Genomic DNA, 22026 nt, shown 5'->3' on the forward strand with positions numbered 1-22026 from the left:
AAATTAAAACAGCCCCAGACAGCTATACCAATATACATAAAAAACAAAGCGGCAACGAACATCTTGCATATGGGCATAGCTAGAAACCTGCCGGCGTACTTGTGGATAAATCCGGATATGCTTCTTTCGCCTGCTTGCCATGGCTCTGTATCATTTGAAGAACGTCCCCCAACACAGAAAATTTTATAAACCAAGGGTCGATCACTTGCTTCGGATCCCGGCAACACTGTCTTACACAATGCATAAGCATGCCTGTTTGCCCTTTCCCTCCGCCCGTCCAAAACAAACAATGCTACAAGAAAACTACACTGATAAACGAGAAGGAAGACAGCAACAAGAGCCGAGAAAAGGAAAAAGGTTCTTAACCCGGGAAAGTCTGTAATGCTACTGACTCCATACGTGACCGCTAGTACGGTGGCAGTACAGGTCATCGGCACTCCGGTCTCGCGGAGGGTGCGCCCCAGTCGCTCCGGCACAGCGGCGGTTTCGTCTGTCTTCCACCACGCCGTGACGAGGTGTAGTCTATTTGCCGCTTCAAGTCCTGGACAAAAATATATAATGATCTTATCATTTCCTTTGCCGAGGATATGCAACATGGTTCCGGTAACGTGGCTACTTTTTGTAGCCATGGTTCTGTGGTTGAAAAACAAAACTCGACAAGTTCGAGATGGTCTGTAATGATATTTGGAATGTGGTTAGGTTTTTTCCTATCAAGCAGATGATTGGATATTGGAAGTCTCCTAACGCGTATCTTTGGTTCCACAGCGGAGATTTTGGTTTTTGATTTAAGCATGCTATGGTGACAATTTTTCGTTGCCTCAGAAAGAGGAGCCATGCGTTTGGGCTCCCCCAGCAGCTTTCCTTGGAATTGCAGTAGCCTTTTGTAAGAGGATAACTCAAGTCGGAATGAATGAATTTTATTAGTTGTAGGGAACACCGGGGAGATACATTAAGGCTAATCATGGTTTCATGTTAAAGGAAAATTCTGTTTGATTGGTATCAAATGACAGGAATTCTCAAATTACTTGGGGGCAGAGAACAAGAACGCTCTTGGGAACAAGAGTCGATATGAATTACGCTAACTTGCATTATCAACTTATCATCAATATGCTACCGACGAAATCAATGTATATAGGAGACATTAATGGATATGCATTATAGAAACCGTAGTCTTTTTTGCATAAAAGCTTAATCAGGAGTACTATGTGCATAATCATGGGGATTTCATACTTTTGACAAATGCTTCTGTAGAAGTGAGTATCATGTCATATATCAAATTGTAAGTTATGACAAACATCTTAGGCAATAACTTGAACGTGCATAAGCTTGGAAATACATTTTTCTTACCTAACATAGGGAAGGAAATAAGACCAACGGGGGAGATGAACTTGAACCCGAGCCACAGCAGAAGTCCGAATGTCGACAGGAAAGCCATGGCCAAGGCCAGCAAACTGGCCATTCCAATTAACACTTTTGCTCGAACCCAGTCCGCACTTAATGATATAGAACACACGATACTGACAAGGGTAAACATCAATGCAAATCGGCGAACAATGACAGCGCTCGTGTCCATAATGTCTGTTTCAAGTGTTCTGGATGTAAGCGGTACCGCAGTCAAGTTGTTCGTGGAAAGTTCTAACACTTGGCGAGTGAAAGCTTGTTCCCATTCCTGAGCTTTGCCTTCCTCATCTGGCTGGAGATGGTAAGACAACTGAAAAGCGCTCGCTCGCTTCAGTGTCCTTCCGTCAGGGAGATATTCAACCCCGCCGATCTGATGGCCGAGGAACACGGAAACATTCTCGTGGTAGTTCACGATTGGGAAAGTAATGTTCATCGTCCCTGCATTCCCATGGCACTGCCGCCTCATTAGGCCGACTAGAGGGGGATACACGCACGTTTTACCTCTCTTCGCACATAGATCCTCGTAGGTTAGACTGGTTTTACCTATGGCAACAGGCATCGTCACTATCGCTTGGTTTATTGTTTGTACCTTTCTTGCAAGTACACAGTTCAGTAGGTTACCGTTGTCATTTGCTGCGATAATTATCCTGCCGAAGTTCCCAACGTTCGTCTGTCTGTCCGGTAAAAAATCGGAGTAGTTGGTAGGAAAAAAGCGACGGACGACTGCGTGATTTCGACCCGCTTGTCCATATTCGGGGCTGAACAAGTAGACAATGTCCCATTCAGCTTGAATAAACATAAAACCGATCCCCAAAATGCCGGCGGCTAAAACAGACCCAATCAGGAAAGGGACTGGCTTACGTGCCACGAGCCGTCCATGGAGATCGAACAGACAGTCGAGGTGAAACTGCGCTGTTTTCATTTTCATTACCAGAAGGACGCTTCCAGGACCGAGTGAAGTGAAGCGTTTGCTCTTGGTTCTTTCACATGGAGTACACGGGTAGTGCACAGGCGGGGGTCGTCTGTCAGCTACTCGTTGACATTTGACTTGTGGAACAATGATTTTCGGACTATTCCATCAAATCACTACCGGGGGAAGATTCTCTACATGTATAAAGTTGAATACAAAGAAATAGGCCGTCATGTTTGGAACAAGTCAGACATTATACGGTGTATGGGCAAATGGATGTTTGGAACTTAATGGAAGGTGTCAAATTAAGAGTGGTGGTGGAGTTGTTTATGCCCATACATCCCCAAAATGGAATCCCCTTGTATCTTTGTTTTCATATTAGCCAAGAACTCGATATCGATTGGCTAGAAAACTTCACAGTCTCCACCCACAACCTGACAGCATCAGACTTATCTCTTGGGGCTACCAGACCGACACCCAGTTCTAACCTAGCCTAAGTACGGAATGGACGAACAGGGTAAGATGGACGAGGTCCGAATGAGAGAAAACTGTTTCTTGGTGTAGTTTGTGAAGATATGGAGTAATTGCGCGAGGGACACTTCAAAAGTGTTCCGGCAATGGATAGAAAGGTAGCGATTGTCGGGATCGGCTGTCGCTACCCCGGTGGCGTCAACACTCCCGGGGACTTCTGGTCCATGTTGGCGGAGGGAAGGGACTGCACGATCCCGCCTCCTGACGACAGGTTCGACGCCTCGTTCTTCTGGCATCCCAACAGAACACCGGGCAAACTCTACAGCCGATGTGGCGGCTACCTACAGTGCAACGTGTTCGAATTCGACCGGCAGTTCTTCAAAATCCCGCCAGGTAAAACACATTCTTTATATGTTTATAAAGTGAATTCAAGACTGTTTGAAGAATTTTGGGAGATGCAGGCATTAGTCTAGATTTACATCTGCCCGGTAAGTCACGATTTAAAAGCTTCGGTCACATACATCGTGCAGTGCACGTCCAGTGGTTTTGTCCGTGACGATATCGCCGTACGTTGTAGGTTTGTAAAAAAACAGGAGCAATAGTTTCTTCTCAAATCTCTGACGCACGGTACTACGTGCCGCAAAACCCTCCATAGTACGACGTACATGATCGGGGCTTTAGCAAACCAACTAGTTTCCATCAGTTGTACACTTTCAAACGTCTCCATTTTAATCAAGGGGAAAATTTGCCTCCCTCTTAAAATTTGTCGTTACAAGAAGCTTTTCTAACTAACGATAGACAGAGCCGCCTGGTGCCAGGAGCTGATTGCAGGACTCGGCCTTTGTAACAACTCATTATTTTAACCCTCACGGGTCGATCAAGCGTTGGTTCTGAAATAATTAGATTAAGTTCATTAAATTAAGTTAAATGCATCGAACATAACCATTTGCGTTGCATGTTATTAGATGGGGGCACATGAATATTTTGCTTAAATATTTTGCTAATGATTTAAAAAAGCACTTGGTATGAGGTTGCCGAACTCATTCTCTAGAGAAGTTTCATTCTCTAGTTACCCCCATGAAATGGTAGGTACTGTTTTTGGTCTGGTTGATATTTTGGTGTATATCTCGATATAGTCTCCACCAGACTTCTTTGCGGGGTGAATAAATCGTAGAAATCGGCCTAAAAAGGGTATTAATTGACCCCGTAGCTTCTCTGGCCGGCTACCTTCTCTGGCCAATTAATACCCTTTTTAGGCCGATTTCTACGATTTATTCACCCCGCAAAGAAGTCTGGTGGAGACTAATCTCGATATCCGTCAGACGGAATGTGATGATGTTTAGCAAGTGGGACGGTGGGGTAAAATGGATTGTGTACTTTGTGCCCCTGGCGATTGACCTTGGTACTGCAGTAGGAATTAAAAAAATGCTGGACGGTCGGTGGACGTGATGTTAAGGTGGCATATACATGTAGTTGTTGATATAAGAGTTCGGTGGGGTAAATTTGCCCCCCCCCCCAAGCTGTTTACTGTGGCCCAGCAGGGTTGTTCGTTTTTAGTCCGTGTATCCGGCCACTCATCTCATGGATTTGAAATGCAATGCCTTTGCATGCATTAGCAGATTATTGGTAATCAATTAAATTAATCTATTTAATTACAAACCATGGTAATAAGACCCCGAACGCATGTTCATGGCAGGCAGATGATTATGTGCGAATTGCCAGTCTCTCAGAGGAACACTTACTAGAACACCTATGGTTCCCCATGCTTCCTATGCCGTTGTTACCTTCGCCAAGAAGGTTATGTTTTCAGTAGCGTTTGTCCGTCTGTCTGTTTATTTGTTTGTCTGTCTTTGAACAGCATAACTCAAGAAGCTTTGTATGCATTAATATGAAACTTGGTAGATGGATAGGTTTTGATGAGACCTAGAAATGAATAGATTTTGGGCCCCCTGGCGGCTTTCCTAGGTACTGTAGCAGAACTTGCTGTTTTGATATCTCATGATCTGGACAAGCTATATATATGGTCATGAATTTTGGTTGGTGGATAGCTCTTGGGCTAGGAAAGAAGTGACATGAGTTTGGGCCCCTTAGTGGCTTGCTCTGGAACTGCAGGAGCGCTTGTTGAAAAATCTTCAAAGGAGAGCAACTCAAGAACCAGATGATTGATTGGCGTGATTTTTGGTATGTGGTTAGCTGAAGTGATGCTTGGCATGATTATGCATATCAGGAGCTAATTTACATAATTAATTAGGAAGTTCTATGAATCTGTTTTGTTCAATAATAGGACTGAAACACTTGTGACATGCATTTGAGAACGAGAAAACATCTGAGGATATAGTATGTATATGAAGACCTAATTTGCATAATTAATGGCAAATTGCTATAATCTCATAGTAGTAAGATGAGGATTTCGTACTTGCCGCATTTGAAAGTGAACATCAAAGAACATAATTTATTCAAATCATGACCTCATTTGCATAATTTATGAGGAAGTGCTAGAATTGTCTTTTTTGTGAGATAAGGCTGCCATTGGGTGGAAAAAATGCTCAACAGATATAATCCATGCAAATGAGAGTCTACTTTGTAAAATCAATGAGTAAAAATGTACAATTCTTCAACTGGAAGGGTTAACATCATTTGGCGAGGGTATGAGATCGTGGAACTCTTGTTTCGTTTTGTTTCCTTGTCATATTCTAATGATATGGTGCAGCTCATCATGCGAAATACCTATTGCAACAACATAAATGCTTTAAGCACTATTGTGTCATATTGGTGAAAAGACCATCATTACCTTCACCAAGAAGGTTATGTTTTCAGAGGCGTTTGTGTGTGTGTGTGTGTGTGTGTGTGTGTGTGTGTGTGTGTGTGTGTGTCTGTGGACGCGATAACATGAGAAGGCTTAAATGGATTGTTTTGATACTTGGTAGGTGAGTAGGTCTTGATGAGACCTCAAAATAATTAGATTTTGGACCCCCTAGCGGATTGTTATGGTACTGCAGCTGAATTTCCGAATTTGATATCTCATGACCTAGACATGCTAGGGTCACGAAATTTGAATGGTAGGTAGCTCTTGTGCTGGGAAAGTTTGGCGCTCTCTAGCGTCTTGCTCTGGAACGGCAGGGCTATCTGTTTGAAAATATTCAAAAGAGGACAACTTAAGAACCAGTCGACGGATCGTCGTGACTTTTGGTATGTAGGTAGCTTACGTGATGCTTGACATAATTATTTGACAATTATGCAAATATGGATGTAATTTGCATAATCAATAAGGAAATTCTGTAAGTTAGCTGTATTCCATGATAGAACTATTGAAGCTTGTGACATTGGCAATTGAGAACGAGAGAAACACAGGCAGATATTGATTATGTAAATGAAGACTTAATTTGCATAATCAATGAGAAAATGTTATAATTATGTAATGATAACATACTGGATTTCATACTTAAGGTATTTGAAAGTTCAGAGAAGGTGAACATCATTAAACATAATGTATTCAAATCAGGACCTCATTTGCATAATTTATGAGAAAATGCTATAATGACATTGTTTGTTAATATAAGACTGTCTTTAGGTTGAGAATATGATAAATTGATATGCATGATATTCATGAAAATGAGGATCCTATTTGCACAATCAGGGGGGATAATCTATAATTTGATAGTCATAAAGATTAACATCATTTGGCGAAGATATGAGATTGGGGAACTCTAGTTTATCATATATTATGCTAGTCTCAGCCCTAAAGGGGATCCTTCCGGAGCAGGGGTAAGTATGTCTTGGGGAGCTCCCAACCTTCGGTCCGGTTTAACTTGGCACCTTCCAACTGTATGTGCAGATTGTGAGAAATGTGAACTCAAACATGAACCACTAAAACCCCTTCGTCACCTTTTTACCGCGCACTGCTAATTGGTGTGAGTAAGGTCAGGGAAACAAATATTTCATCCATGGAATGAATGGACTTTTACCCGCTTGGGTTCAAGTGGGATGCAGGACATCTAGCGAAGCCACTGGTTATTGCAATCATGTTACCCCCGAATTTTTGAGATAATAATGGAGGTATTGTTTTTGGTCTATGTGTGTGTGTGTTTGTGCGTGTGTTTGTGTGTCTGTCTGTGTGTGTTTTCGCATTTTCCGCATATTTTTGGTCAGCATAACTTAAGAAGACCTTCATGGATTGTAATGATATTTCGTATGTGGTTATGTTTTGGAAATAAGGTCATGGTTATATTTGGTACTGCAACAGAATCTCTAGTGTTTGTACTTAAAAATATGTCCTGCACACGGTCCCGTAGCAGCTTGTTCTGAAACTACATGGAGGTTACTGGCGAAATTAAAGCGGATAAGTCAATAAAAAACAACGAATTTTCATGATTTCGCAAGTAGGTAGCTTGTACAGAAATGTACACAATCAGGTGCAAATTGTGCAAATAAGGACTATTTTTTTCATAATTATTGAGTAATTCTAAAATGGCCGTGTTGGATAACAGGATTTTCATGCATGTAACGAATGTAATCTATGACAGGTGGAAGCAGATATCAATCATGCGAAATAGGATCTAGGACTGATGATGATTAATGCAAAAATACTATGATTAATAAAGGGTCAATGCCCCGCCCCAAGGTGTATATGGTGAGATAATCCCTGGTCAGGTGCAATATCTCACCATATACAACGAGGATAAGGCGGGGCATGAACATTATGATCACATAGCCTATTAAACTGACACAGTTATTTGACACAAATTCCTTAATTAAATTCCTCCAGTGCAGAGAAAATCTCACATTCTCACATTCTATGTTTCATGAAATAAGATGGCGTGGATAGAAAAACAGATCATCTAGGTAATCATCTGCGGTGACCACGTGACATTAGAACAGTACCACCATTTTAGTGGGGGTATCAAAAATGATATTTAGTCTTTTTCTGTTTAAATTCTATTATATTATTTTATTTCTATATTATAAATTTTCTAATTTAAATTCTATCTTTTTTATTGTGTTGTATTTCCAAATATATTATTCAAAATAAACTACAATACGTTTGTAATAGATAGTTATTAACACTACCGTTACTGACCCTGTCCCCTGTATGATGGTACGGTCCAAAAAGTGGTCGGTTATTCTACTAACCGACCACTTTTGAGGTTACGGCCTGATAACCAATGGGAAGTGGAGCCTTTCTAATTGGTCGACGTCATCTGGCTACATGATAATTACTGGTAAATGACGGGAAATTGATATTTGTGACGTTATGTTAACGTCATTTGCATACTGTCATTTGAATAATAGTTGAAATGAACTTTGCCAAAGGATAAGATTTTCACACACAAAGTGTATGTAATTTGAGTCGAGATTATGCTAATTATAATAACTTTATTTGCATAATGAATGATACTAAAAAATCATGGAGGTAAGAGATCTCCGAATTCTTGTTACCTTTCGTTATGAAAACGGAGGTTCTGTTTCCGAATACTTTGAAGAGCATAACAAGAAACAATGGATGGGGTGTGATGATATTTGGCAGGCCTTTGGAAGATAACGCTAGAGATTGGTTTTGGGACTCTTGGCTGACCTTGGTACTTCAGGTTTTGGCATTTTTGGTCCTGGACACGTCATGGTCTTGATTTCTTTGTGTCTAAACGAATGTATTGTCTATATAAAGTGTTCACTGTCATTTTCATTGTCATAACTGACTCCTTGCCGCAAGACTGATTGTTGATTCCGTAAATCTAATCAACGAGGCATTTCTCGTTCTCCTTTTGATAGCAGACAACCCTTTTTATAAAGAGGGGAGATTAAAAAAATATAATTAACATTAGAGTGAGTCCAAGGTACTTTTTCCAGATGAAGCCAACCACCTGGACCCTCAAATCCAACTGCTGTTGGAAGTGACCTGGGAGGCGCTGGAGAATGCGGGAATTCCTCCACGATCCATCCGTGGCTCCAACACCGGCGTTTATGTAGGCGTTACGTCAAGCGAATATCTCATGATGACGGTCAGCCCCTTCTCCAACATCAGCCAGTATACCAACTCGGGCACGAACTCATGTATGGTGGCCAACCGTATCTCCTACGAGTTTGACCTCCATGGTCCAAGCTTCTCCGTAGACACCGCCTGCTCCTCATCATTATACTCCATCCATCTTGCCTCTGAAGCCATCAGAAAAGGAGATTGTAGCATGGCCATAGCTGGGGGTGTCAACTTGATGCTGTTACCAGGAACCACCATTGGGTTTTGCCAAGCAGGAATGCTGTCACCAGATGGAAAGTGTAAAAGTTTTGACGCCTCTGCAGACGGATATTGTCGAAGTGAGGGGGCCGGCGTAGTTGTCCTGAAGCCGCTCGACAAAGCCCTGGCGGACGGTGACAGGGTCTATGCTGTCATCAGAGGAGGCAGCCTCACCAATGACGGGAGAACACCAGGCATCGCTAACCCCAGCTACGATGCCCAGCTGGACCTTGTTGAGAAAGCGTGTGCAGCAGCCAAAGTACATCCTCACGAGATCCAGTATGTGGAGGCACATGGAACTGGTACCAAAGTTGGAGACAGAACAGAGGCAAATGCGCTGGGTCAGATTCTTGGCAGGGGACGAACAGAGGAAGATCTACCGCTGTACATTGGCTCGGTTAAGTCCAACTTCGGACACACAGAGGGCGCGGCAGGTGTAGCGGGAATCATCAAGCTTGCACTTATGATCAGCAAGGGTCAAATTCCTAGAGTGGTTCACTTCTCCTCACCAAATCCAGACATATACTTTGATGTGTTAAACATTAAGGTTCCCAGAGCTTTGTTACAATGGGAAGGGGACGGAACAAGGCTTGCAGGTTGCAGCTCCTTTGGCTTTGGCGGAGCTAATGCTCATCTCATCTTGGAGAGGACCCCATCTTCAGTTCCTCCTGCAGCTGTAGCTAACAGTGACAAAGTCTACGAAAAACAGTGCGAAAAGGGAACAGGACATGAGACCATCATGTTGCTGTCTGGAAACACTAAGGCTGCTTTAAAAGAACAAATAGGACTCTGGATCTCCTTCATAACAAACAAAATAGCTTTCAATGAAGACCGCTTCCAACAAAGCCTGTACACTGCTGCAAACCGCTATCAACACCATGCAGAAAGACTAGCAATAGTCGTCAACGGACCGGAAGACGCCGTTAAAAAGCTTAACCTCTTGACGAGAGGAGAAAAGCTGAAGGCAGCTGTGGATGGAAAAGTTCCCGAGGGTGCCGAGCGCGGCAAGATGGCCTTTGTCTTCTCAGGGATGGGAACTCAGTGGTGGGGAATGGCCAGACACCTTGCCCTGGAGGATCCAGTGTTCAGTGACGTGATACAGGTATACAGCCATAGATATCTGATCTTTTTAACACCATTCAGTTGAAACAAAGAGAATTTTGTGTTTCTAACGTTTACAGTTACTGTATTGGAATAATACTGTAATATAGATAACACACATCCATAAGCATTGATGTTCTAATTAGAAATGTTTTGATCGTATTTCCACATCTACATCTACCTCCAGGTTACCTGAAATGTGCAATAGGTTATATTTTCTTCCTTTTCCACAGCGGTTTGAAAATGTGCTGAAGACACTAGGAGCTGACTGGTCCATAGCCGACATGCTGACAAAGGAGACAAATCCAGACAAGATCAACAGGACAGGTAGGACTATATCCAATGTTTTTAGGTCAATGCCAATGGTGCAGCAGAATGTAAAAGGTACACGTTGTGAATGAATGAGCTCGCGAGCGTGTGTGTACACGTGTGTGCATGCATGCGAAGATACACGCGTGCAAGTATTTGTCTTTGTTTAATTTTTGTGTATGTACATGTATGCAGTATGTTTGTACATTTGTGCATGCGCGCGCGATTTAGTCTGTTACAAGAATATTGCCTGATGTCATTCCCGATAAGTTAAACTCATGTCATTTTCTCAAAATTGCAAAAAAAAATTGGAGAATATCAGTCACTCAATATCATTCTAGCAACGTTGCTTTCATGTCCAGATATCGCACAGCCCTGCATCTGCGCAGTACAGATGGGTTTGTTCGAGCTGTTGAAACAGTATGACGTCATACCCGATGCCATCATTGGGCACAGCGTTGGGGAAGTGGCGGCAGCATACGCCGCTGGTCTCCTGGCTTTCGAAGATGCCGTGCGAGTGATCTACCACAGAGGCAAGGAACTCAGCAAGACAAGCGGCCATGGAAAAATGCTAGCCGTACTGCACCCAATTCGGGAAGTGGAAGAGCTCCTGGAAAAAGATGAGAATAAGAACATCATCAATGTAGCTGCAACCAACAGTCCCAACCAGATTGTCCTCTCAGGAGATGTCAACGCTGTTGATAGCTTCAAAGACAAGCTCAAGAGTGCAGAAATCAAATGTGTCCTCCTCAAAGTAAACAATGCGTTTCACAGCTACCAACAAGAACAGGTAAAGAATGGCATTCTTAAACAGCTTCGGATTTTGTCAGCATCCAACAAGACAACAGAACTACAGATCCCCATGATCTCCACGGTCACAAACAAATGGCTGTCAACAGAGATCACTAACACTGCCCACTACTGGTGGACAAATATTAGGCAACAAGTCCGCTTCATGCAGTCAGTACAGGTTCTCCTTCAGGACGGCTACAACAGTTCCGTTGAGGTAGGAGCTCATCCAGCCTTGGGTCCTGCACTGAAGGATATCTTAAGCACCGTTAAGTCACGTACCACAAAGCAACACGTCATACCCACTCTGCTACGACCAAGAGACGTCTCTTCAACGGCCGATGACCGTGAAAATAGCTTGCTTACTACTGCAAGCTTGCATGTAATGGGGTACCCAGTCAACTTCAGCCCTGCCTTTGAAGAAAAGCACAGACGTGTTCACGACATCCCTGCATACCCCTGGCAAAGGGTTCTGTGCAATGCCGGTACTGGATACAGCTCATCACAGTATAGATTTCCTCAGAGGGTCCATCCGTTACTTGGACAAGAGCAGGAAACCCTGGAAGAAACGAACAGCCAAAAGTCGAAGGTTTGGTGTTCTAATCTTTCTGAAGAATCAGTCCCTTGGCTAAAACACCACATCTTAGATGGGAATGTGGTCGTCCCCGCTGCGGCATATGTGGAGACAGCACTGGCGGCAGCCTCTGAAGTCTATGAGGATAAAAATGTGCTGTCGTTGAAAAACCTTCAGTTCAAACGTTTCATGTTTGCCCCCACATCGGAAGCGATAATCAAATCAACGCTTCAACAAAACAGTGCAAAGGAAAAGCAGTTTGGTCTGTACAGCAAAGATGCCTCCGGTTCATGGATCCTCCATGCCACAGCAGAGGTGCACAAGGGAGATCTAACCCAACCAATTGGATCCATCAATCCCCTTGCCAATGTAGCAGAAAGGTGCTCCAAAACTATTTCCAGTGAAGAGATCTATGAAGCTGCAAAGAAGCTGGCTTCCATCTCGGTACTTCGTTCCACTGCGTTACTTCATGCGCAACATCTGAGACCTATGAAGAAGCCCTGGTCACAGCTGAGGCACCAGACGAGATTGCAAGAGAATTTGGACGGTACATCTACCATCCTGCCTTCATGGACACGTTTCTGCACACATTTGCCTGCTTGTCACTCCTAAATGACAAGTACACGGGTAAGACACCGGCAAAGCGAGTCCCATTCTCCATGAAATCACTGCATATGTTCAGCGAAATGCCATCAAAGGTCACTCTCTACTTCAGAATTTCAAAGAGAGGTGGACGAAGAGTGGTGGACATCACAGTGACCGACACCAGCAGCCAGCAAGTCGTTTGCGACGTTAAAGAGCTCATGTTGGGGATATTGATGCAGGTCCATCCTCCGGGACCAGGCTTTGGAATCTTCAATGGGAACCTCTTGTCAAGGATGAAAATAAGGCAGAGCAAGAGCCTGCCACATACAAATATGTGCTGGTCCTTCATGACGATGAAAGCTTTGCCACAACAGTGAGTACAACCCTAAAGACCACTCTGGGTTGTACAGTTGACATAATGAACCAACATGCCCTGTCTGAAAGTGAAGATAACAGTAAGATTCTGATTGACACAACGCAAACCCATGAAGATTTCGATCACATCATTGTTCTGTATGATTCTGCAAAGCAAGAGCAAAATGATGATTCAGGAGGTCGTCACGTTGATCAAGTTGTAAGGTCTTTTAAATGTCTTGTCACATTTAAGCACTTTTCACAACTTGCTCTCCCCCCAACGCTTTGGATATTTACATGTGGATCATCATCGGTCCAGGAGCAGGACATCGTGAGCCCGTTCATGGCAGGTACATCGTCTCTGTGCTTATCCATATCACAAGAATACCCACAGTTCGTGGTTAAGGCAGTTGACCTGGCACTACACCAAAACATTGCCGATGCAGCTGCGCAAGTTTTGTTCGTATTGCAGGCAAATCCTAGGGAGAATGAAATTGCAGTTCGCATGGTTAGCTCCCCGGGCGATAAGCAAGTCAACCTATACGCGCGGAGACTGAGCGCGATGAAACCTGACCAGATTCTCACGAAATGTCCTCCTAGCGAGTCATGGGTATTTGACTCCAAACAAAGGCAAACTGGGAAGAAACTCTACAAATCACAATCCAGCCAAAGCGCACCAAAGAGAAATGAAGCTACAGTTAAGCTTGTGGCCTTTGCTGTGTGCCCCTTTGCAGACATATTGGGAAAGCACGATGGACGCGCCCACGACATCCACCTCATCTGTGGCACTGTACATCACCCACCCACAGAAATGATGGTACAGGAAGGAGCAAGAGTGATGGGAGTCGTCATGGGCTGCATCAGTCCTCAAATGAACATACAGATGAGAAACCTAGTGCCCATACCGGGTACCCTGTCTTGGGGAGATGCAGTTGCAATAGTCAAATACTTCTTGCCAGCATTTCCCTTCTTCCAGAAGATTCAGACAGTATGCAAAGAAGATACAGTGGTTGTTTTCCTGGCTGATGAGGGCAACAAAGAGTCACTGGCGTATGCCTCCCTGGCACTACACCAAAAGGCCAAGGTCTGTGTTGTTGCAGATACAGTTCACAATGCAAACATCGAACATATTGTCTGCACAACAGGATCCCACCCACCTACATCCTCAGCATTGATCACTACGTACGACAAGGTTGACCAAGACATACCAGACAAACATGCAGGTGTGGTGTTCTTACCTAAAGGAGATAAGGCAGGAGATGTCCTCCAACAAGCTACGAGGAAGTTGCGAGCCTATGGAGTTTTAGTCAATTTGGGTGGCTCGACAATCCTGATGGACCAAGTTCCTAAAAGCATCAAATACATCACTGTCGATCCTCTGGATGGTTGCCAAGGAGAATCATCACTTTTTTGTATGGTGGACAACATCCAACAGCTTCTATCAGACAATACACTGTCCTCGCTCACACCATCTCTGAAAACTAACATGGAACTATCCTCTCTGTCCCACATATTGCACCAACAACAGAAAGGATTCCAGATACCCGAAATAGTAACCATCGATGGCAGGGAAGTACAGTTGGGCCTAGACATCAAACAGAACCAGTTTAAAGCTGGCAACAAAGCTACATACGTTGTCACAGGAGGTCTGAAGGGCTTTGGTCTCGTCCTACTGGAATGGCTGGCTAACTCTGGGGCAAGCCATCTGGTTGTCCTCGCAAGAAGTGAACCGAATGAAGAAGCCAGAATAAAGCTGGAAGAACTGTCTACAAGGTGTGTTGATGTCAAGGTGATGAAAGTGGATGTTACCGACAAGAACGCTGTGGAAGAAGCGCTGACTTGGGTGCGTGATACAATGCCACCAATAGAGGGGACCTTTCATTGTGCAGCAGTATATGCAGACAAATTGATTGATCAGACTACACAAGAGGACTGGGAAAGAGTCATGCTTCCAAAGGCTGTTGGTGCCATAATCTTGCACGAGGTCACCAAAAAGCTACACATCAGGCTTAAACACTTTGTCCTCATCTCCTCAGTCGTTGCTCTGTTTGGTAACACAGGACAGGTCGGCTACTGTGCAGCTAACAGCACTCTGATGGCACTGGGGGAAGCGAGACGGCAAGAAGGGCTGCCTGCAACAGTCGCCAGTTTTGGAGTTATCAATACCGTTGGATTTGCTGAGAGATCCGGTCTTGTCAAATTGTGGGAGAGAATGGGTGTACAAAGCATGTCACCACATGACGCATTGGAAATCCTTGGGTGCATGATTGAAAATGAGTATCCCCATTTTGGGATCACCGCCACCTTTGATATTCGAAAATATTGCAGTGCTCATAAGTCGATGGTACTGCAACACCTTCAGGCGGCTGACAACTGCTTTTCTCGATTCACAACATTGGTACCAAATGACGTGTTCAGTGGTTCGGTGTCCCTTTCGGACAAAGTTCTTGCTTCAACTAAAGACAAAGGCCTTCTGATCATACAGGAAGAGCTGATAACCCACTTATGCCAACAGCTTGGTATTGAAGACCCGACTGAAATCACCGTCGATACAAGTCCAGTATCACTCGGGCTGGACTCTCTGTTGTCGGTGGACATGAGTAACGACATAGCAGACAGGTTTGAGGTGACAGTTACATCCGTGGAACTCCTGAGTGACAAAATGACCGTCAAGATGCTCAGTGAATCCATCCATGACAAGATGGTCAACCAAGCTGGTAAACAGGGAACAGGTTCCCTCATCCCAGAGGTATCCGCTGAAGGAAACTCTTGGCTTCATTTCTTTGGTAAACTCCAAGACCCTATTCTTACTCTGGTCTGCTTCCCTGCTAATGGTGGAGGTCCATCCCTCTTTCATCAGTGGGGAGAACATTTTGCCAAAAACAACATCGAGGTTGTAGCCGCCACTCTGCCGGGCTGGGAAAGCAGAGAAAAGGAATCTCCTATCAGTAGTCTACAGCAATTAGTTGAGGTACTTGGGAGTCACATAATGGAGACGCTGATGCATGACAAAAGGATGGCATTTTATGGTCACAGCATGGGAGCACTCATAGCATTTGAGGTCGCACATTTGCTCCACAGTAAAGGCAGTACATGCCCTTCCCATCTATTTGTTGGGGGATGGTATGCTCCATCTCTACCCTATCCACATCCGCTAGAACTGAGGGTATCACCCACCTTGTTTGATCCCTTAACTGGAGCACAACAGATGATGGAAGAGGCTAAAACATTCTCCTTCCTACCAGAATCTGTCGTTAAGAACCCTGTCCACCTGCGACGTCTGTTGCCATGTATCCAGTCAGGGATAACAATCTGCAAGTCTTACATCTACGAGCACAATGAATCACTACCATGCAATGTCATTGCATTCGGCGGCCAGGATGACCCATTTGTCTCCCCAGATCTTCTTGACAACTGGGAGCTTGTTGCATCCGATTCACCAGCCTCAAGACCAGCTTTCAGGAAGTACATTGTGCAGGGTGGGCATTTTTTCATCACAACGTCAAGACAAGAGATTCTCAACAAACTAACGACTGTCCTGCAAGAAGACAATGTAATCATTCAACCATCAGACCAAAATCAAAGATATACATCCAGCGTTGTTCACACAGAAACGAAGCCGTCCTCAGCAATGGTTTCCAGTGCTCTGTCTCCCGTGAAATCTACAACAATCATTCACAAGGCAGCTGCATATTTTCGGTACCAAATAAAACATCCCGAATTCAACGCCAAAAATCTGTACGTCATGTTTCGTACGCAGAACATCCCCGTTGATATCGACAGCTGGCGATCCGTCTTTGCTCAACTGATGGAGCGCCATGAGACACTGAGGTCAACCTATCACGTGTCAAGTGAGGTGCAACACCCAACTGGGGCTGAGGCAAGGTACTACAACAAAATTGAAGGTGCCACAGACATCGAAGTACTGACTGGATATCAACCAAAGGAGGCTGAAGAAGTGGTGTACCAGAGAACCAAAGTGCCATTCCAACTTGACAAGGAGTACCCAACAAGGTGCATTGTTGCTCCCACTGGAAATCGGAGTGCCGTGATCGGACTTGTCGTACATCACATCTCAACAGACACAACTGGCTTCAACATACTGTTCAAGGAATTTGGGGAAATCATGCGGGCACACTTCAAGAAGAAAACACTTCAGAAGCCGATGACAACCCTCACGTACTGTGATTTCATACAGTTCTACTACAACTACCTTCGACAGAACCAGAAGGAGCTACAAGATTTCTGGAGAACAGCCCTGCCTCTTCATGTTCCATCCATCAACCTCCCATTTGCCAAGCCGAGACCGACAATCCTCCATACAGACGTTGGCTCCATACAGGTTGATCTTTCCAAGGAACATGTTCGCAGCCTTATGGAATATGCAAAGACTGTTGGCACCACAGTGTACAGCATCATTGCGACCACCTATCAACTTTTGCTACACATGTACACAAACCACGATGATATTGTGATCGGATGCCCATTCGACATGAGAATGTTAGCTCCGCAGTTCTCCAACGTCCATGGCCTCTTCCAGCACTCTCTGCCATTGTGTACCTCCTTCAAGAATAAGGAACAATCCTACCAGCAAACGGTTCAAATGTCATCCCGCAAGCTGCAAGAATGCAAGAAATACGGGATGTATCCCTTAGAGGAGATCATGAAATTGGTGTCGTATGAGAAACATCCAACGATGGATCCCATCATGCAACATAAAGTTATTCAGAATGACCAAACTGGACTAAACAAAATGTTCAATGGCTCCACCGGCAAAAGGATAACCTTACTAAGAAAGGGCTATCATGGCTCTACCAATGACTTCGTGCTCCACCTGTTCCAAGACACCAACACAAAATCTCTCAGCTGTAGCATCAGATATTCAAAGTCCTTGTTTGATGAAGAGGTAGCACAGTGCGTGGTGGATGACTTTGTCACTTTGCTTTCCACGTGCCTGAAGAACCCAGCATGGAGTATTTCAAAAATCCTCCATGCCTTGGAAATGACAGCCTTAAAGTACAAGCCTGATGAGGTTCATTGCAAGAACAATGATCAGCTCGAAGAACTTGAGACCATTCATGGGTGTTTCCGTCTCCAAGCAACACGGAACCCTGCAGCTCGCGCAGTCTCCTTCAATGGAGCTGATGTCTCGTACCGAACCCTCGATAAACAGTCAGATCATCTAGCCTCCGTACTGAGTGACATGAAGTCATTCCTGAACAGCAAAGATGATTTGGTAGCCATTTACCTGACAGAAAACCAGTACGTGGCACAGGTGCTTCTGGGCACCTGGAAGGCTGGTCTTACCGTGTGTCCCTTGCCTTTGGATTTGACAAAAGACACCGTTTCTGGATTGACTACAACATGCCATATAGTGGCAATTGTCACCGATCAGGTAACTACTGTAGCGAAGCTGTTTCCAACACGGCTGCGTAAGTGCATACTCGACGTTGAGAATATCTGGGATGATGCAAGGGACAACCTTTCAACACCATGGCCACCTTGTCAATTCCAAGTTTCCAAGTATGCCTTTGTGATGACAACTGTCAGCAAACCTGCAAGACTCGTCAGAGGCACCCATGCCGGATTGTTCAACCGACTCAAGACAACATGGCAAGAGTTTCCATACCAGGTCAATGAGAATTGCTGTCTCAAATCTCCTCTTGGTGGCCGAGTAGATGCTCTGCTAGAACTCTTTGCCCCTCTTTTACAGGGAGTACCAGTGGTCATCATCCCAACGGCTCTTCTCTTTTGCCCTGTTGAACTGTTGGAATTTATCTCTAAGTACAAGATAACAAGGCTTCATGGTGTACATAAAAAATTCTGGAACGCTCTACTTCAGGAGCTAAGAAGCACTCCAAGAGGGAATAAATGGAATAAGCTGTCACTCAAGTACATATTCACCGACGCATGCAGCACCAAATCAAGTACATTGAGTGAGATGTCACGGGCATTTCCACGTGCAACTATCGTCAGCACGTACAGCACCCTAGAAGTGTACTCTGGTGGGTTGATCGTCAGTGCAACTGAGTCAACCGTTTTCAACGAGGGCCCGATTACAATGAAACCAATGAACAATACCAAGATCAGCGTGCTTGGAGACGATGACAACGGACAAGGAACGCTCTGTGTTTCTGTCCCTGAACTGTCAGACAATCTGCAGGAACTCTCAACATTGATCATCGTCAAAGATGGCATCCCCTACTACATAACTGAAATGCAAGTGTCTTTGACACGATCAGGAATGATTACACTAGTGAAAGAATGTGAAAATGGCGACAGTAAGGAGGGCTCAGCAACATCAGACAGCCTTGACTCCCCCAAGCAACTGACCCAAAACTCCAGTCCAGATGAGCCACGAGCACTTAACTATGGCGTCCTGCAGATGCTCCGGAAAGGTACTTTCTTTCTATGCCAAAAACAAGTTGATTGAATGATGTACGAAACTAATATCATGATGATGATGATGATTATACATTAAGTGTACATTAGGGATTTGTTACCTATTTTTAAACGTATTTTTTTACCTAGTGGTAGGACAATAAGTGAAACAATGCTAATCAAATTACACCCCATTATTGAAAAAACCAAAAAAAGTATGTTATCCACAATGATCATCGATCAGTAACGAAAATGTCTACATTAACAACACTAGCACCAGTTCATTTCTATCTGATAAAATATGGAAAGAACATGATGCCAAGATCATAATTGTTACGTTATCCCCTGGGTCGTAGGTACTATGGTGAAGAAGATGACCTCCACAGGATGGGCCCACAAGAAGCATCTCCAGTTGGTGGTGGAGAATGACTCGACGGCAAACCTTCTGTGGGGCTCGAACAACAAAACCAGACAGCTTTCAGTCTCAAGCATCTCCGATATCCAGAGTTCCGCAGTTGGAGGTAGGAAATCATTGCATACCTCTCAAGTATAGCATAGCATCGCATACATACGTTTACTCTCCTGATTCTGATATTGGAACCTGATAACGAAACATCTTTTTTGACTGAACTTGGCTGCATGTCAGATGATAGCTATACTAACTTGCTTGCATTCATATCACGTATAAATGGGAGCCTTTTATGTTTATTAGCTACATTGTAAAACTAGAGAACCATTCTTGTCCATGTTGGCCCAGCAACTAGTACAGTACTAAATGTAAAAGGATCTTCCTGACATTCGATTTCTGTCCAAGTAATACCACATTTCTCACCATCAACAGGAAAACCCAGTCTCCATTTAATAACTGAGAAACGTGACTTCACATTCATCTTCAACTCCAAGGAGGGCATGGAGAGCTGGAGGCAGACCTTGTGGACTCTCGTTAACACAGCGTTAGATGAAGATTCAGAGAGCGAAGACACATACCTTTAATGGTTATACCAATATTGTATTGTTCACACTTGGCAGAAACAATGTTGTAGTCAGCAATGTTGTAGCGTGCATGCATTTCGTGGCATATACTAGCACTAGCAACACTTTAATGGAATTTAATGCTTTATCTAGGTAATAGGATATATAATGTTAGTAATAAGATTGCTCCTGACCAACAGAACATAATCAACGTGGTCTATACTATGTTTATCTTTGCCTCCGTGAAGAGAGGTATTGTTTTCGGTGTCACTGTTTGTTTGTTATTTGTTTTTAACATTTTAAACTGGAAATTCTTTTGGATAATGTACTCAAGGTACTGATATTAATGCATACATCATGGCATATGGTATATAACCTATAATAATCAGTATCCTAGCAACCGATTACTGTTTCACATTTAACATGAAAGAATTACTGAAAGGAAATACCAAAGGTGTACAATATTACGATTTTGTGTTAAGAACTACATATGTATCCTTGACTTTATATGGGTTTATAAGGTACTACATGTAGTATGTGTGTCCATGTTTTAGATATTTATAATGGTATCGAACTGTGCTGAAGCCACCTTCGTGTGGCTTTGCTATTCTCTTGAGCACCACATTTATCTGAAAGGTATGAGAAACATTTACAAGATTTTAATCCTTGGTGTATACGATATCAAAGATAAGAAAATCAACATGTAGAGCCAGCACAGCCTACGAAGTGTATCTTGTACATGTCCACTAATATTTCAAAATCGCTATACTATACATATCTTGTACTGGGATAAAGCGTGTGCCGTTATTAAGCAAGGACGATACTTCAAGTGAACGTGAACATGTAAGAACGTGCTATCTCCAAACAATGGTGCATATGTCTTACTGGAAATTTTCAGCTCAAACTTTCTTTTGAAATACTAGTAGTTTTTCAAGAAATGTATTTACCCGTAGCATGTCATATTATATAATCGTATTCGTATAGGAAATTGTGTAATGTTACATTCAATCTACATTTTCTTGTATACTACAGTATACAACGTTTTTTTCTTTTACAATTATATCTACGTTTCCGCCCTCATAAAAATATCTTAATCAAGCCACATTTCAGTATAGTCATTGTGAACAGTCGTATTTTTACATTTGAGTTACATTAACTGGCAAATTTGTTGAAGCCTACTTTTTTCTAGAATATCATGCATGTAGCCATTTTCCCTTATCTGCCCAATGTACTATCATGAGACTATTTGTATGAAATGGTGATGGGATTAATATGTTTTTCTTTCAATAAATGAGTACGTACTATTCGCAAAATACGAGGCTTGGTTTTTATTACCTATTAGATTTATAGTCAGCTTTGTAATGCCTTTTAATATAATTTTCCTGAAATGTTTTCTAAATTTGCTCGATTTGTTACCAGATTACTCGTTTTTTTCTGAACCCCCCAATTCCTTCACCTCCTGTCATGTTGCCTGTCAATCCTCCCCACCCAAAGTTCAGCCACCCAAAACAATGCTACCAGAAAGTAATTATCCATTTCAGCAATATAACTTATAATATGATATGATATAATATAATAATGTATAAAGCATATGAAATCAGCTGTAGTTCTCCTGTACTTAACGATACTGCATGTTGGTAATTACGTCACTAACGCAGGTCAGGCAGTTCCCCTGACCCAAGCAATATCAACATTTATTAATGGACGGTACGACTTCCATTCTAATGCCATTTATCAAAATTGCATTAAATTACTTGCCATGTAGCGACGTTATTAATGACGTTATGAAACGATAGGCAAATGAATGTTGAACCCGTACAAGGGGCGACATGATATCATACATAGGTGGCGTACATTTGCCGCGACGCGCGCTCCTCATGCCATGACATGAGTAAATTTGAGCCAGTAACTGTCGCCGAACCTTTACGGAAGTGTGCCTGGTACCGAGGA

General features: G+C 43.4%; 1 protein-coding gene across 3 annotated transcripts; it reads left to right on the top strand.

Annotated features, from left to right (window-relative positions):
- Nucleotides 1–1923: 1923 nt before the first annotated feature.
- Nucleotides 1924–21379, top strand: LOC109485299 (putative inactive phenolphthiocerol synthesis polyketide synthase type I Pks15). 3 transcript variants are annotated; one of them, XM_019788821.1, is made up of 5 exons: nt 1924–3175; nt 8627–10113; nt 10346–10439; nt 19461–19625; nt 19946–21379. In XM_019788821.1, exons 1-5 carry the CDS (start codon nt 2929–2931, stop codon nt 20095–20097), a joined length of 2145 nt encoding a protein of 714 aa, XP_019644380.1. In that variant the 5' UTR covers nt 1924–2928; the 3' UTR covers nt 20098–21379. The 3 variants fall into 3 exon arrangements, with proteins under 3 accessions (XP_019644380.1, XP_019644379.1, XP_019644378.1); XM_019788820.1 differs by lacking the exons at nt 19461–19625; nt 19946–21379 and adding an exon at nt 10763–12713; XM_019788819.1 differs by lacking the exons at nt 1924–3175; nt 8627–10113; nt 10346–10439 and adding an exon at nt 12528–19121 and having other exon boundaries at nt 19946–21376.
- The last annotated feature ends 647 nt before the right edge of the window (nt 21380–22026 follow it).

Source organism: Branchiostoma belcheri, unplaced genomic scaffold (assembly GCF_001625305.1).
Source record: "Branchiostoma belcheri isolate BF01 breed outbred unplaced genomic scaffold, Haploidv18h27 scaffold74, whole genome shotgun sequence".
In the NCBI taxonomy this organism is placed as follows: Eukaryota; Metazoa; Chordata; class Leptocardii; order Amphioxiformes; family Branchiostomatidae; genus Branchiostoma; species Branchiostoma belcheri.